The sequence below is a fragment of the Schistocerca americana genome, chromosome 8 (assembly GCF_021461395.2).
Source record: "Schistocerca americana isolate TAMUIC-IGC-003095 chromosome 8, iqSchAmer2.1, whole genome shotgun sequence".
Lineage (NCBI taxonomy): Eukaryota > Metazoa > Arthropoda > Insecta > Orthoptera > Acrididae > Schistocerca > Schistocerca americana.
In genome coordinates, this window is record NC_060126.1 from 42,819,786 (window position 1) to 42,837,913 (window position 18,128).

At 38.9% G+C, this 18,128-nt stretch overlaps 1 protein-coding gene across 1 annotated transcript in view; it reads right to left on the reverse strand.

The window, feature by feature from the left end:
- Positions 1-18,128, reverse strand: part of LOC124545063 (ubiquitin carboxyl-terminal hydrolase 32) — a 230,329-nt gene that overhangs the window by 11,770 nt on the left and 200,431 nt on the right. Inside the window, exon 29 of the mRNA XM_047123861.1 lies at positions 9,593-9,685. Within this exon, the coding sequence (XP_046979817.1) occupies positions 9,593-9,685 (93 nt within the window). The remainder of the gene's footprint in view (positions 1-9,592; positions 9,686-18,128) is intronic.

Below are 18,128 nucleotides of genomic sequence, written 5' to 3' on the forward strand. Positions count from 1 at the left end.
GGGGGGGGGGGGGGGGCAAGCAAGCACGCCTCATTCACACACCTCCAGCATTGCAACATCATGTGGGATGCAAGAAGAATCTGGAGGGAAAGGGGAAGAGGAAGCGGAAGGGGCATGGATAGTAGTGTACAGGTGGGGAGAGAGATGAACATTGTCTGGTGGAGTGTACGGTGATTAGACTGCCAACAAGTGCAGGGACATTGGCAGAAGGCTGCAAATAAACATGGTGGGAGATGAGGATGGGGAGGAGATGATAGGACAGAGTGGGTAGAAGCTGTTGGGTGGAGGGTGTGAGAGCAGTATGTTACCATAGGTTGAGTCCAGGATAATTGTGGGAGCGGAGAATTTGTTGTTGTAAGGTGGTTTGTGTAGTGAACCAGCCACTGAAATGAAGTGTGTTATTTACAGTTGCATGCTGTTCCATAGGGTGGTCTACTTTGCTCTTGGCCACAGTTTTGCAGTGGCCATTCCTGGTGGACAGCTGATATGGTAGTCATTCCAATATAGAAAGGTGTTCAATGACTGCAGCAGAGCTGGTAAATGATGTGGCTGCTTTCACAGGTGGTCCAGTCCCTGATAGTGTTGGATAAACCTGTGACAGGACTGGAATAGGAAGTGCTGGGTGGGTGTATTGGGCAGTTTTTGCACCTAGGTCTTGCACATACATATGACCCTTGTGTCAAGGGGTCGGGATTGGGAGTGGCATAGGGATGTTGTGGAGGTTGGGTGACAGAACACCAAATTAGGAGATGTGAGAAGTATCTTGGGTAGGGTATCTGTGAGCAGTCAGATATAGATTGTTCCCATGTTCTGTGCTTTAGTGGGCTCCATGTTAATTCTGGTATATAAAAAAACTTGTGATAAATAATTATTACTTAGCAACATCTTTGTGCAGAGAATATAAATAAAGAGGTGGTGTTGGCATCTATGTTAATAATACTGTCACATTTAGAGCAACTGATATGCAAAAATACTGTTTAGAACAACATTTGGAAGTATGGGCCATAGAATTGTCTTCCAATAATCTTCATACATCAGTAGTGACAGTATACAGAGCATCTTCAAGGAATTTTAGTCCATTTATAGAAGAGTTAGATGTTTTCTTAACATACATATTCAAACACAGAAGAGATATGGTAGTGGTTGGAAGATTCAATGTAAACTTTCTAACAAATTGCAGAGACAAACCAGACCTAGAAAATTTGATTATTATTATTATCTTCACTTTCTCAGACGTTAAGTCCGGTTAAAAATGGAGTGACGCGGACCTTGATCAAGCGTCACTTCCTTTTAACTGTACGGTATGTGTTATATTGCATTTAGGAACTTTCGGGTAATTGAACATGTATCAATAATCACGGATTTCTGTAGTTGTATATATATGTTTGGATGTAGCTGTATTGCATTGATGTACTGGTGGATATTGTGTGGTATGACTCCTGTAGTTGATAGTATAATTGGTATGATGTCAACTTTATCCTGATGCCAAATGTCTTTGACTTCCTCAGCCAGTTGGATGTATTTTTCAATTTTTTCTCCTGTTTTCTTTTGTATATTTGTTGTATTGGGTATGGATATTTCGATTAGTTGTGTTAATTTCTTTTTATTGGTGAGTATGATGTCAGGTTTGTTATGTGGCGTTGTTTTATCTGTTATAATGGTTCTGTTCCAGTATAATTTGTATTCATCGTTCTCCAGTATATTTTGTGGTGTATACTTGTATGTAGGAACGTGTTGTTTTAAAAGTTTATGTTGTAAGGCAAGCTGTTGATGTATTATTTTTGCGACATTGTCATGTCTTCTGGGGTATTCTGTATTTGCTAGTATTGTACATCCGCTTGTGATGTGATCTACTGTTTCTATTTGTTGTTTACAAAGTCTGCATTTATCCGTTGTGGTATTGGGATCTTTAATAATATGCTTGCTGTAATACCTGGTGTTTATTGTTTGATCCTGTATTGCAATCCTGAATCCTTCTGTCTCACTGTATATATTGCCTTTTCTTAGCCATGTGTTGGATGCGTCTTGATCGATGTGTGGCTGTGTTAGATGATACGGGTGCTTGCCATGAAGTGTTTTCTTTTTCCAATTTACTTTCTTCGTATCTGTTGATGTTATGTGATCTAAAGGGTTGTAGAAGTGGTTATGAAATTGCAGTGGTGTAGCCGATGTATTTATATGAGTGATTGCCTTGTGTATTTTGCTTGTTTCTGCTCGTTCTAGAAAGAATTTTCTTAAATTGTCTACCTGTCCATAATGTAGGTTTTTTATGTCGATAAATCCCCTTCCTCCTTCCTTTCTGCTTAATGTGAATCTTTCTGTTGCTGAATGTATGTGATGTATTCTATATTTGTGGCATTGTGATCGTGTAAGTGTATTGAGTGCTTCTAGGTCTGTGTTACTCCATTTCACTACTCCAAATGAGTAGGTCAATATTGGTATCGCATAAGTATTTACAGCTTTTGTCTTGTTTCTTGCTGTCAATTCTGTTTTCAGTATTTTTGTTAGTCTTTGTCTATATTTTTCTTTTAGTTCTTCTTTAATATTTGTATTATCTATTCCTATTTTTTGTCTGTATCCTAGATATTTATAGGCATCCGTTTTTTCCATCGCTTCTATGCAGTCGCTGTGGTTATCCAATATGTAATCTTCTTGTTTAGTGTGTTTTCCCTTGACTATGCTATTTTTCTTACATTTGTCTGTTCCAAAAGCCATACTTATATCATTGCTGAATCCTTCTGTTATCTTTAGTAATTGGTTGAGTTGTTGATTTGTTGCTGCCAGTAGTTTTAGATCATCCATGTATAGCAAATGTGTGATTTTGTGTGGGTATGTTCCAGTAATATTGTATCCATAATTTGTATTATTTAGCATGTTGGATAGTGGGTTCAGAGCAAGGCAGAACCAGAAAGGACTTAATGAGTCTCCTTGGTATATTCCACGCTTAATCTGTATTGGCTGTGATGTGATATTATTTGCATTTGTTTGGATATTAAGTGTGGTTTTCCAATTTTTCATTACTATGTTTAGGAACTGTATCAATTTAGGATCTACTTTGTATATTTCCAATATTTGTAGTAACCATGAGTGGGGTACACTATCAAAAGCTTTTTGGTAATCAATGTATGCGTAGTGTAGCGACCTTTGTTTAGTTTTAGCTTGATATGTCACCTCTGCATCTATTATCAGTTGCTCTTTACATCCTCGTGCTCCTTTGCAACAGCCTTTTTGTTCTTCACTTATAATTTTGTTCTGTGTTGTATGTGTCATTAATTTCTGTTTAATGGCTGAAGTTAATATTTTGTATATTGTTGGTAGGCATGTTATGGGGCGATATTTAGCTGGGTTCGCTGTGTCTGCTTGATCTTTAGGTTTCAGATATGTTATTCCGTGTGTAAGTGTACCAGGGAATGTGTATGGGTCTGCAATGTAACTGTTAAATAATTTAGTTAGATGTGAATGTGTTGAGGTGAACTTCTTTAACCAGAAATTTGCTATTTTATTATTATTATTATTATTTCTATTTTTCTCAGACCTTAGGCCTGGTTAAAAATGGAAAGTGACACGGACCTTGATCAAGCGTGACTTCCTTTTAACTGTACGGTATATGTTACATTGTATTTAGGAACTTTCGGGTTATTGAACACGTATCAATAATTACGGATTTCTGTAGTTGTATATATTAAAAGGCCTTTTAATATGTCTGCTTGTGTCTGTATATGTGTGGATGGATGTGTGTGTGTGTGTGTGTGTGTGTGTGTGTGTGTGTGTGTGTGTGTGTGGGCGCGCGCGCGAGTGTATACCCGTCCTTTTTCCCCCCCAAGGTAAGTCTTTCTGCTCCCGGGATTGGAATGACTCCTTACCCTCTCCTTTAAAACCCACATCCTTTCGTCTTTCCCTCTCCTTCCCTCTTTCCTGACGAAGCAACCGTTGGTTGTGAAAGCTAGAATTTTGTGTGTATGTATGTGTGTGTGTGTGTGTGTGTGTGTGTGTGTGTGTGTGTGTGTGTGTGTTTCTATCGACCTGCCAGCGCTTTCGTATGGTAAGTCACATCATCTTTGTTTTCAAATACATTTTTCCTGCGTGGAATGTTTCCCTATTATATTCATATCATTAATGTTAAATAATTTAGTTAGATGTGAATGTGTTGAGGTGAACTTCTTTGGCCAGAAATTTGCTATTTTATCATTTCCAGGGGCTTTCCAATTGTGTGTAGAAATCAATTGCTCGGGTGACTTCATGTTGCAAAATTATCACTTCAGGCATTTGTGGTATCATCTTGTATGAGTCTGTTTCTGCTTGTATCCACCGTGCATGTCTGTTATGTTGTACCGGGTTTGATCATATGTTGCTCCAGAAGTGTTCCATGTCTGTTATGTTTGGTGGATTGTCTATTTTAATGTGTTTGTTATCTATTGTCTGATAAAATTTCTTTTGGTTTGTGTTGAATGTTTGGTTTTGTTTCCTTCTATTTTCACTTTTTTGTATCTCCTAAGTCATTTGGCCAATGCTTGTAATTTCTCTTCTTTTCATCTAATTGCTCTATTGCTTCTTCTTGTGAGATTTTACCTAACCTTTTTTGTTTTTGTCTGAGATTTCATTTCTTATAAATTGTGTTAGCTGTCCGATGTCTTTTCTCAGTTTTTCTATTCTGATCTGTAGCCTGTGTTGCCATGCTGGTTTTGTGGGTTTCTTCTGTGTGTTGGTTGGTTCTGATCTCTGCCTAGGGTGTATATTTAGTGTAGTGAGTGCTCCTACATAAACCAGTAGTTGTAACTCTTCCATAGTTGTATTTTCATTTATTTTGTTGTGTATGATTGTGTTGATAGTTGTTGTTGTTGTTTCGACTTGTGGGTTATTTGGTGGTCTATGCATGTATGTCTGTATTTGTGTCTTTGTATTCTATACATGTCAACTGAAATTTTTCTTCTATATCTAACATGTGTGTCACTTCATGTTCTATTTGTGCTTGTTCTGGTGGCTGTCTTAAGATTTCGTTTTCCTCTGATTGTTTAATTGATGCGTTTTGTTCTTTGTTTGTTTTCTCTGGGACGTTTGAGTCCATTACTGTATTTTCTTCTTCTTCTAATTGCACATTATTTTGTTCCAGTATTTGTTGTACTTGTTGTTTGATGTTTTCTAATTCTGACTGGGGTATCCTGTTATATAGTTATTATTATTATTATTATTATTATTTTGGTTTACGGGATGCTGAACAGCATGGTTATCAGTGCCCGTAAAATTCCCAATTCCAAATTCCAGTCTCGCCATTTTCCTGAATGATGATAGAATGACGAGGACAACACAAAGATGCAGTCCCCGTTCAGAGAAAACCACCTAGCTGGCTGGGGATCAAACTCAGGACCCTGTGATCCAGAGGCAGTAACACTAACCAATAGACCATGAGCTGCAGGAGGTTGGAGATCTGTGCATAATTTAGATAATGCCAATTTCATCTTTTTATTACTGAATAGACACTGATATTTGAAAATACCTTCCCAAAAAGAATACACAAACTCCAAACCAAAAAACTCACCAAGAAGCCCTAGATAACCACTGGTATTAAGATTTCATGCAAAAGGAAATAAGAAGTATACATCAACTAAAAAAAATTTAGACATCCCCAACCAGTTAAATCACGATAAGAAGTATTGTAAAATTTTAAGTAAAATTTTTTCAGAAGTCAAAAAGTTCATATCTTTGCTCCAAAATTAATAAATCTAGTAACAAAATCATAACTGTATGGGAAGAGATAATGAGTGAAACTGGTGCAAAACATTGTTCTCAACAATGAAGGTAAACATGCACATACTCAAGAGATCATGGCAAAAAACTGTATGGACTCTTTATGTGTTGATGAGAGAATGGGACACAATGGCTCCTTAGAAAGGGTCATATAAATACTGAAAGATAATTTCCCAATTACTTTGGAGCAGATATGTATAGCCCCTATAACAGTATAGGAAGTAAGGAAAGACATAATATCTTTAAGAAGTGAAAATTCAACTGGCATTGACAATATTTCCGGCAAACTGCTAAAAGCCTGCTGTAATCAGTTTTTTTTAAAACCTAGTTCTTATCTTCAATGTCCCTCTCAAACTAGGTTCTTCCCTGACAAGATGACGTATGCTATTTTAAAGTCCCTCTACAAAAAACATCCTCTCTCTTTTTGACTGCATTTTCTAAAGTCCTCAAAAAATTAATATATGCCTGGGTAGCTAATCACCAAAAAGACTTTGCAATAATTAGTAAAAACCAATCTGGATTCAGAGAGGTACCTCCACAACTGAAGCTATATTTTCATTTACCAATAACATTTTAGAATGCCTTTAAAAGATGATATTGCCTGTTGGCATATTTTGCGACTTGTCTAAGGCCTCTGACTGTGTCAATCATAGGATACTTATACAGAAAGTATGTCACTGTGGAATCTAAGGACAAATGGGCACCTAGTTCAACTACTATCTACAGAACACACAACAGAAAATAGTGCTAGTTTGTAACAACATGCAGGTAGGAGGGGTAGAGTCTGACTGGGAAACAGTTCATTAGGGAGTTCCAGAAGGTTCTGTCTTTGGTCAACTGCTATTTCTCATGTAGTGGTGTGATCAAAAAGTAATTGGAATTTTTTACCTTCATGGACTTTATACAAATGAATTTCAATTTTTTTAAATATCTTGTTGGTACACATGTTCCAATGTAATTTTGCATTTTCAGCTATTTTGAATATTTAGTTTCCTGTTGATAGCTAAAAAGGTTACACATGTGAATCTTTACTTCCGAAAAAGTTGGATCAAAGAATTTCCTGTAAATTTTGGTTGTAAAATAGAATAAAGTGCAGCACCGCATTCAAAATGTTGGCTGTCACTTTTGGCAATTCTACTATGAGTAAGACAAGAGTTTACAAGTGGTATGAATGTTTCAAAGAGGGTCAAGAAAACGAAGACGACAACTGCCCTGGGCACCCTAGCACATCAGTTACTGATTACAATGTGGAAGAAGCAATGGTTCTGGTTTATCACCATCAGAGAGGTTCCTGATAATGTCAGCATATCCTCTGCCTCAGCCAAGCAATTTTTTTGGACGTCGTTTGCATGAAACATGTAGCAGCAAAGTTTGATCTGCAATTATTGAATTTTGATCAAAAATGACATCACATAGACATCACTCAAGAATTGCTGAATGATGTCGACAATGATCCAGAACATCTAAAGGAGGTCATCACAGGTGAAGAAACACGGGTATTTGGCATGATGTCGAAACCAAGGCCCAATCGCCACAATGGAAACTGCCTGAAGAGCCAAGAACGAAAAAAAAGAAGAAGAAGAAGACTCAGCCAACTTTAAAATTAATGCATGTTTATTTACACAAAATCAAAGATCATTATTTTCCATTTTAGTTAAAGTTATTTGTGAAAAATAATGTCAAGGTGATGTCCATCATTTCAAATGCAGGACTCAAGTCTCTTCTCAAAATCCTCCATCACATGGATTAAAATCTCTGCAGGGATGGCAGGAACTTCTTGAATGATTGCATTCTTCAACTCGTCCAAATTTCGTGGTTTGTGATTATAGACACAGTTCTTAAGGTACCCCAACAGAAAAGAGTCACATACTGACAAGTCGGGAGACCTGGAAGGCCAAGGAACATTGCCAAAACGTGAGATAATCCGGCCAGGAAACACGCGTCTAAGAACTGTCACTGAAGTGTTTGCGGTATGCGATGTTGCCCCATCCAGCTGGAACCAAACGCGTCTTAAAGGAATTCGTTGTCTTCTTAGTTCTTGTTTCGAGAATGTTCCAAACATACAAATGTGATGAACCAAATTAACAGTAACTGTGGCCCCATTCTCTTCAAAAAAAAAAAAGGTCTAATAATGCCAATAGAGCCAAGAGCACACCAGACTTACTTTTTCTGAGTGTAGAGGACGCTGGTGGATAAGGTGTGGGTGCTCTGGAGCCCAGGAATGTAGGTTTTGCTTATTCACGGTCCCGTTTAAACAAAAATGAGCTTCATCGTTCATCAATAAAATTTCATTTTCATTCGATCCCAAAATCACTTGCATTCTGTAAGCGAAGTCTTCTCGTACAGCAAAATCAGTTCCTTAAGTTGTTGGACAATGAGCATTTTGTAGGGATGGAATTTTGATTATTTATGCAAAATTCATCTAACCGATTCACAATTGATTTGTTCCTCACTAGCATGACGTCTAGCTGACCGTCCTGGGCTTCTGACTGCCGCTTGCCTTACCCTTTCAACATTTTCTGGTGTCTTTACTCTGCGACTCGGGCCAGGATGCTTCTTATCCAGTATGTTTGCAGTTGATCTGAAGTTTTCCACTCATCTGAGGATTGTGTTACAGCTTGGAACAGCTCCATGTCGACCGACACTAAACCGCGCACGGAACAATCGCTGCATAGCAATAATAGACTCCCAACTTTTCACGAAACTGTCATAGACGAACACTCGACGTTGCAAGTCCCACTGCTCCATAGTGGCTGAGTAAATGAAATGGCGTCTTATGTGGATCAGAACTATCCCCACCATGACCACCTCCCACCACTGTACTACGCAGTTCAAAACCGTCCGTCTCCCGTGCGTCACCCTGTACTCACCATTCATGAGTGGGTACTGTTCGAGCAATTAATTATCGTGTTCTTGCGTTATAACGCACTTCATACATTAACAACCGACCACTGTCCTCAAAGAAAGCAAGCACTGATGACAAGTATTGCAATAGACAATAAAATATCCAACAACCTAGGGTCAGCCTCAGCAAGACCAATTATATTGATTACTATTCTAAAAAAAGAAGCTCACTAGAGATAAACATTGTACACGAGTGCCAACAGATACATAGGGTGCATTGTTCCAAATTCTTAAGTGTCCAGACAGCTAACAGGCTTCACTGGGAATTCAACACCCACCAAATATCCAGCAACATTTGCCATCTGGATAATTGCCAGAACCAGAGATATATATTTCTCAAAGTCTGCCTACTTCTATTTGCTTATGTGTCATGGAATAATCTTCTGGGAAAATTCAATGATGTCTGAAAAAGTCTTCGCAAGTCAGAAAAACTTTGTCCAAATTGTGTGTGGAGCGACTCTAAGAAACCCATGTTGTAATCTTTTTAAGCAAATATGAATACTAATCGCTTCCTCACAATATTGCTTTTAAATCATGACATTCATGCTTCACAATCCTCTTTAATTTGAAATGAATGAGTCATACCATCATCATAACACAACAAGGAACTGTGAAATACACTGTGACCTGAAAAATTTTACCGATTCAGAAAGGTGTAAAATACATTAGCACAAAAATCTTCAAGTCACTTCCAAGTAATTTTGTGTGTCAATGAGGTGGTAATACCTATTTAAAAGCAGTCTAAAAGAGTTCTTGCTTGAAAAAGTATTTTTATTCTCTACATGAATTCTTTAGCAGAGATAAATAAGATTATTTCCCATATATTTCTGTGATTCCTGCTGTAATGCACCTTGCTGCTTTAATCATATTAATCTGAGTTCTGTAAGTCAAGAATGTGATCTTTTTTACTGCACCAATTAAATAGTAGATATTAGTGACTTACCTTACAACTGCTGTCATTGTAGCAGTACCACCGTCCATTTGGATTGCACGCATATGACACATAATGGCCACCTCCTAGGATGCCTGAATGTGACTAGAAGAAGAAAAAGTTAATTTTACGGTCAAATGTATTGAAATTAAAAAATGCATATACAAAATAAATCTTTTTACAGCACTGTTGAAAAACAAAAAAACAACTAACTTGACAACATTTTGCTGTCTGACCTGCAGTCAATAACTTCAGTCCTTTGGCTAGGTACATCTTTATGGCTTAATTGACAATATTACACAATCACAAACAGTGGCATAAGATAAAAGACAGTCATCAATATTATTAAAACTTGGAATATGAAACAAACAGAACTTGCAAAAAACTCACAGCATCTGTGCGTGCCATTCGGCCATTCGCCTTCCCTACCACAGTCCTCACATGCTATTTACATGTGATATTGCTTCGCAACGTTACACCCAGATTTTTAAACGACATGACTGTGACAAGTAGGACACTACTAATGCTGCATCCAAACATTACAGGTTTGTTTTTTGTACTCATCCACATTAACTTACATTTTTCTACATTTGAGCCAGCTGCCATTGATCACCCTGACTAGAAATTTTGACTCTTTCGTCTTTTTTCAACCTTCAGTCACTTTTCTTCGACACCTTCCTGCAGATCATCTATGTGTATAGAAAATAGCAACGGTCCTACGGCACATTCCTGGGGCACTCCTGATGTTACCCCTGTCTCCAATGAACACTCGCCGTTGAGGACAACACACTGTGTTCTATTACTTAATAAGCCTGGTTAATAGACTGATCTGGCGCTGTAACATTAGCCACAATGATCTCACTCTGTTGGTGTTGCAAAAGGCTGAAAGCAAGAACAAACTACAGCCATTATATTTCCTCGATGGCAGGGAAGGACAAAATATTATGAAGGTGAAATATTGTGGTTCTCCGAGTGGGAACTATTCACATGGATCTTATTATCAAGAAAAACAGTCTGGCATTCTACAGGTCAGAGTGAGGAAGGTTACATTCCATAATCAGACAGATATGTTAGAGAATTTAAAAAGAGAAATGGGTGGGCTAAGGAAATCAGTGAAGTACAATGGCAGGAAGAACAAAGTTCTGACAGGGGAGTACACAGTTACAAATACAACATCAGAAAGTAGTAATGCAGGAGTAGATCTAATGATGAGTAAGAAAATAGGAATGTGAGTGAGCTAACATGAACAGCACAGCACTGTCAACACAATTTCATAGCCAAGACAGAGACAAAGCCAAAACCCACCACAGTAGTACAGGTTTATATGCCTACTAGCTCCACAGATGATGATGAGACTGAAATAGGGTATGATGAGATAAAAGAAATTAATCAGGTAGTTAAGGAAGACAAAAGTATAGCTCTGATGGGGACTGGACTTCAATAGCAGGCTTACAAAAATGTGAAAAGGAAAAAAGAGCAGGCATACATAAACTGGAGGAAAGGACTGTAACAGTAAGCCACCTAGTAGAATTTTGCACAGAGCACAAATTAATTGTTGCTAGGACTTGTTTTAAAAATTGTGAAAGAAGGCTGTATATGTCAAGGATGCTTGGAGACACCGTAAGGTTTCAGATACATTTTATAGTGATAAGACACATATTTTGAAGCCAGATTTTAAACAGAAAAATATTTCCAGAGTTGGATGTGGATTCTGGATACAATTCCTTTGGTTATGAACTGCAGATTGAAACTGAAGAAAAAGCATAAAAATTAGACTTCTAGGTGGTGGACCTGGATAAAATGGCAGAATAAGAAGTGTCCAAGAGTTTCAAATGGAGCATCAGGCAATGATTAACTGAAGAAAGGGAAAAGGAATATCGCACAAGATGACTGCATAGCTTTGAGAGAGAAAATTATGAACGCAGCAAGAGTCAAATAGGCCTGGTAGAAACCCTAGAATAACAAATGAGACATTGGAGTTGGAAGGAGGAGAAAATACAGTTACTGAATTATATGAAAAAAATGTAAATTAGTGACAAACTATGGCATGCACAAGCTTTATTCAACATGTAAACATCATTACAGATATTTGGATTTAGGTTATGAACATGTTTGATATGCCTGCCACAATGGCAATGATGTGGCGCAGACAAATAGTGAAATTCTGCATGACCCATTGAAGTGTCAGAACATCGATGCAGTTGATGAACTCCAGATGACTGTTTTCTGGTCAGCAATGGTTTTCGGGTTATTGCTACAAACCTTGTCTTTAATGTAGCTCCACAAGATGAGTTGCATGTGTTCAGATCCGGAGTAAATGGTGGCCAATCAAGGACCATGCCAGTGGCCTCTGAGTACCCCAGAGTCAGAATGTGGTCCCCAAAGTGCTCCTCCAGGACGTCATACACTCTCCTGCTTCAATAGGGTCGAGCTACATCTTGCATGAACCACATTTTGTCAAAACCAGGGTCACTATGGATAATGAGGATGAAATCTTCTTCCAAAATCTTCATGTACCATTTGGTAGTCACCATGCTATCAAGGAATATTGCATTGATTATTCAATGACTGGCCATTGCACACCTCATAGTCAGCCACTGAGGGTGAAGAGACTTCTCAATCACAAAATGTGGCCTCTCAGTCCCCCATAAGCGCCAATTTTGCTTATTGATGAACCCATCCAAATGAAAGTGGGCTTCGTTGCTAAACCAAACCATGCATGTGCATACTAATTCCCATCATGGGCCATGGCCAACTATGTAGTTTGAACCTCCTAACGCAAACCGTTCAGAAGTTATGACCATTTTATTTCAATAATTGTCACCCTGTACAAAACTGCAACAAATAAAGCAGACAAGAGGAAATGCAGATATATAAAAAATGAGATTGATAGAAAATGCAAAATGGCAAAACAGGAATGGCACAAAAAAGCAAAACAGAAACTGCCTGAAGAGAAATTAAAGCTGTAGAATCACAAACAACTAGGGGAAACACAGACACTGTCTATGGAAAATTGACAACATTTGGAGGGAAAACATGCTCCTGTACAAATACTAAGAAATCAGATGGCAACCAGCACTAGGCAAAGAAGGGAAGCTGAAACATGGAAGGAATACATAAGAAGGTGCAGGATGGAACAACAACAAAAATATAGAAAGGATAGAATGCTACCCATAGCTACATATATAGAAGGCATTGAATTGCAGAAAAAACATCTGGAGAAGGTAGTAGCCTGCTCTGTGTGTGTGTGTGTGTGTGTGTGTGTGTGTGTGTGTGTGTGTGTTACTTCTCATGAAGGATGATCCCAAAAGCTGAACATTTCTAGCTCATCCCCCCCACCCCCCCCCCCCCCCACCCCCAATGAACCATGGACCTTGCCGTTGGTGGGGAGGCTTGCGTGCCTCAGCGATATAGATGGCCGTACCGTAGGTGCAACCACAACGGAGGGGTATCTGTTGAGAGCCCAGACAAACGTGGTTCCTGAAGAGGGGCAGCAGCCTTTTCAGTAGTTGCAGGGGCAACAGTCTGGATGATTGACTGATCTGGCCTTGTAACATTAACCAAAACGGCCTTGCTGTGCTGGTACTGTGAACGGCTGAAAGCAAGGGGAAACTACAGCCATAATTTTTCCCGAGGCCATGCAGCTTTACTGTATGATTAAATGATGATGGCGTCCTCTCGGGTAAAATATTCCGGAGGTAAAATAGTCCCCCATTCGGATCTCCGGGTGGGGACTACTCAAGAGGACGTCGTTATCAGGAGAAAGAAAACTGGCGTTCTACGGATCGGAGCGTGTAATGTCAGATCCCTTAATCGGGCAGGTAGGTTAGAAAATTTAAAAAGGGAAATGGATAGGTTAAAGTTAGACATAGTGGGAATTAGTGAAGTTCGGTGGCAGGAGGAACAAGACTTTTGGTCAGGTGATTACAGGGTTATAAATACAAAATCAAATAGAGGTAATGCAGGGGAAGGTTTAATAATGAATAAAAAAAATAGGAGTGCGGGTTAGCTACTACAAACAGCATAGTGAACGCATTATTGTGGCCAAGATAGACACAAAGCCCATGCCTACTACAGTAGTACAAGTTTATATGCCAACTAGCTCTGCAGATGATGAGGAAATTGATGAAATCTATGACGAGATAAAAGAAATTATTCAGGTAGTGAAGGGAGACGAAAATTTAATAGTCATGGGTGACTGGAATTCGTCAGTAGGAAAAGGGAGAGAAGGAAACATAGTAGGTGAGAATGGATTGAGGGGAAAAAATGAAAGAGGAAGCCGCCTTGTAGAATTTTGCACAGAGCATAACTTAATCATAGCTAACACTTGGTTCAAGAATCATAAAAGAAGGTTGTATATCTGGAAGAATCCTGGAGATACTAAAAGGTATCAGATAGATTATATAATGGTAAGACAGAGATTTAGGAACCAGGTTTTAAATTATAAGACATTTCCAGGGGCAGATGTGGATTCTGACCACAATCTATTGGTTATGAACTGCAGATTGAAACTGAAGAAACTGAAGAAAGGTGGGAATTTAATGAGATGGGACCTGGATAAACTGAAAGAACCAGAGGTTGTACAGAGTTTCAGGGAGAGCGTAAGGGAACAATTGACAGGAATGGGGGAAAGAAATACAGTAGAAGAAGAATGGGTAGCTTTGAGGTATGAAGTAGTGAAGGCAGCAGACGATCAAGTAGGTAAAAAGACGAGGGCTAATAGAAATCCTTGGATAACAGAAGAAATATTGAATTTAATTGATGAAAGGAGAAAATATAAAAATGCAGTGAATGAAGCAGGCAAAAAGGAATACAAATGTCTCAAAAATGAGATCGACAGGAAGTGCAAAATGGCTAAGCAGGGATGGCTAGAGGACAAATGTAAGGATGTAAAGGCTTGTCTCACTAGGGGTCAGATAGATACTGCCTACAGGAAAATTAAAGAGACCTTTGGAGAGAAGAGAACCACTTGTATGAATATCAAGAGCTCAGATGGCAACCCAGTTCTAAGCAAAGAAGGGAAGGCAGAAAGGTGGAAGGAGTATATAGACGGTTTATACAAGGGCGATGTACTTGAGGACAATATTATGGAAATGGAAGAGGATGTAGATGAAGATGAAATGGGAGATATGATACTGCGTGAAGAGTTTGACAGAGCACTGAAAGACCTGAGTCGAAACAAGGCCCCGGGAGTAGACAACATTCCATTAGAACTACTGGTGGCTTTGGGAGAGCCAGTCATGACAAAACTATACCATCTGGTGAGCAAGATGTATGAGACAGGCGAAATACCCTCAGACTTCAAGAAGAATATAGTAATTCCAATCCCAAAGAAAGCAGGTGTTGACAGATGTGAAAATTACCGAACTATCAGTTTAATAAGTCACAGCTGCAAAATACTAACGCAAATTCTTTACAGACGAATGGAAAAACTGGTAGAAGCGGACCTCGGGGAAGATGAGTTTGGATTCCGTAGAAATGTTGGAACACGTGAGGCAATACTAACCTTACAACTTATCTTAGAAGAAAGATTAAGAAAAGGCAAACCTACGTTTCTAGCATTTGTAGACTTAGAGAAAGCTTTTGACAATGTTAACTGAAATACTCCCTTTCAAATTCTGAAGGTGGCAGGGGTAAAATACAGGGAGCGAAAGGCTATTTACAATTTGTACAGAAACCAGATGGCAGTTATAAGAGTCTAGGGGCATGAAAGGGAAGCAGTGGTTGGGAAAGGAGTGAGACAGGGTTGTAGCCTCTCCCCGATGTTATTCAATCTGTATATTGAGCAAGCAGTAAAGGAAACAAAAGAAAAATTCGGAGTAGGTATTAAAATTCATGGCGAAGAAATAAAAACTTCGAGGTTCACCGATGACATTGTAATTCTGTCAGAGACAGCAAAGGACTTGGAAGAACAGTTGAACGGAATGGACAGTGTCTTGAAAGGAGGATATAAGATGAACATCAAAAAAAGCAAAACGAGGAATATGGAATGTAGTCAAATTAAATCGGGTGATGCTGAGGGAATTAGCTTAGGAAATGAGACACTTAAAGTAGTAAAGGAGTTTTGCTATTTAGGGAGTAAAATAACTGATGATGGTCGAAGTAGAGAGGATATAAAATGTAGACTGGCAATGGCAAGGAAATCGTTTCTGAAGAAGAGAAATTTGTTAACATCGAGTATAGATTTAAGTGGCAGGAAGTCGTTTCTGAAAGTATTTGTATGGAGTGTAGCCATGTATGGAAGTGAAACATGGACGATAACTAGTTTGGACAAGAAGAGAATAGAAGCTTTCGAAATGTGGTGCTACAGAAGAATGCTGAAGGTAAGGTGGGTAGATCACGTAACTAATGAGGAGGTATTGAATAGGATTGGGGGGCACAACTTGACTAGAAGAAGGGATCAGTTGGTAGGACATGTTTTGAGGCATCAAGAGATCACCAATTTAGTATTGGAGGGCAGTGTGGAGGATAAAAATCGTAGAGGGAGACCAAGAGATGAATACACTAAGCAGATTCAGAAGGATGTAGGTTGCAGTAGGTACTGGGAGATGAAGAAGCTTGCACAGGACAGAGTAGCATGGAGAGCTGCATCCAACCAGTCTCAGGACTGAAGACCACAACAACAACAACACCCCACCCCCCTCCTCTCCTCTCCGCCACCCCCTTCAGTGTGCTTGTCTGTGACACACCTTGGTGGGCAGCAATCTATCCTTTCCATATTGTTGATTAAATAGGAGGGCTACATGAAGGAAACCAACTTCAAGATAACATTATGGGAAAGGAAGCGATAGTTGGTTGGTTGGCTGGATGGTTGGGGGGGGGGGGGGGGGGGGGGGGCAACAGTGAGGTCATCAGATTAGATAAGGACAGAAAAGGAAAGGAAGTTGGCTGTGGCCTTTCAAAGGGACCATTGCAGCATTTGCCTGAAGGAATTTAGGAAAATCACATAAGACATAAATAATGGTGGCTGGACACAGGTTTGAACCATCATCCTCCCTAATGCAAGTCCAGTATGGTAACCACTGCACCACCTCACTAAGTACAAGGGAAGTGGAAGTAGATGATATACGAGATACGATACCATGAGAAGAACTGAAAGAGAACTGGAAGACCAAAATCGAAATAAAGCACCTGGTGTTGAAACATTCACGTGGAAATATTGAGCTTTTAGGAGAACATATCATGAGAAAACTATTGTATCTCATATGTAAGATATATGAGAGAACAAAATACCTTCAGACTACAAGAAGGCAATAATTCCAATTCCAAAAAAGGCAAGGACTAACAAGTGTCAATATTACAAAACCATTAGCTTAATAGTTCCTATTTGTAAAAGACTGGCAAAAATATGTACACGAGAATGGAACAACTGTTTGAAGCTGACCTTGGGAAAGAACAGTTTGGGTTTCAGAGAACTATGTAAGGCAATACTGACTCTACAGCTAATCTTAAAGATAGTTTAAAGAAAGAAAACCCTAAGCTTATAGAATTTGTAGAATTAGAGAAAGCTTTCTAACAGTGTTGATGTAGTATATTACTGAAAATTTGAAGGTTGTAAGGATAAAATACAAAAACTGAAGGATGTGAAAGTGAAGCTGTGGTTGAAGAAGGGAGTGAGACAAGATAGTAATACATCACCAATGATATTCAACCTGTAACACCAAGCAAGCGGTGAAGGAAACATAGGACAAATTGGGAAAGGGAATTAAATTTCACCAAGAAGAAATGAAAACTTTGAAGTTTGCCAATAACACTGTAATTCTTCAGAGACGACAAAGGAGTTGGAAGATCAGTTGGACTGCAGATAGGATAATGAAAAGAGGTTATAACATGGCTATTAACAAAAGTGAAGCAAGGATAATGGAATTTAACTGAATCAGAGCGGACTTCAATGTGAGATGCTTTTAATGGCTACCACGGCGAAACTATCTCGAAACCTGACTAAACACAGTTTTCTGAAACTACTTCACCAAAGAACATATTCCAGAATTCAAATCAAGAACAGCTGTCAACATGAGTAACTTATAAGTAGATATCCTCATTTTAGCAAAGCACTGAATAAAATCTAATGTCATGGGCGATGGGAACACGATTTTAGGGGAGGAAGTACAAAGATATTGTTACAGGGGAACATGGGCTTGGCAATACGAACAAGAGAGGGGAAAGGCTGAGTTCCGCCACAAATATCAGTTATTAAAAGCAAATACTTAGTTGAAGAATCACAAGGGGAGGAGGTACACTTGGAAAAGGTTGGGACATCTGGGAAGATTCCAGTTAGATTACACATCATGGTCAGTTAGAGATTCTGAAATCAGATATTGGATTGCAAGGCATACCCACGAGCAGATATAGACTCAGATCACAATTTAGTAATGACGAGGAGTAGGCTGTAGTTTAGGAGACTAGTCAGAAAGAATCCATGTATAAAGATGTGTGATACATGATCTTCCTGAATTTCTCTGACGCTACAGATACTGTGATAATGAATAGCTTAGGAAGCAATTAAGTTGAAGAGAAATGGATGTCTCTTAAAAAGAGCACTCACAGA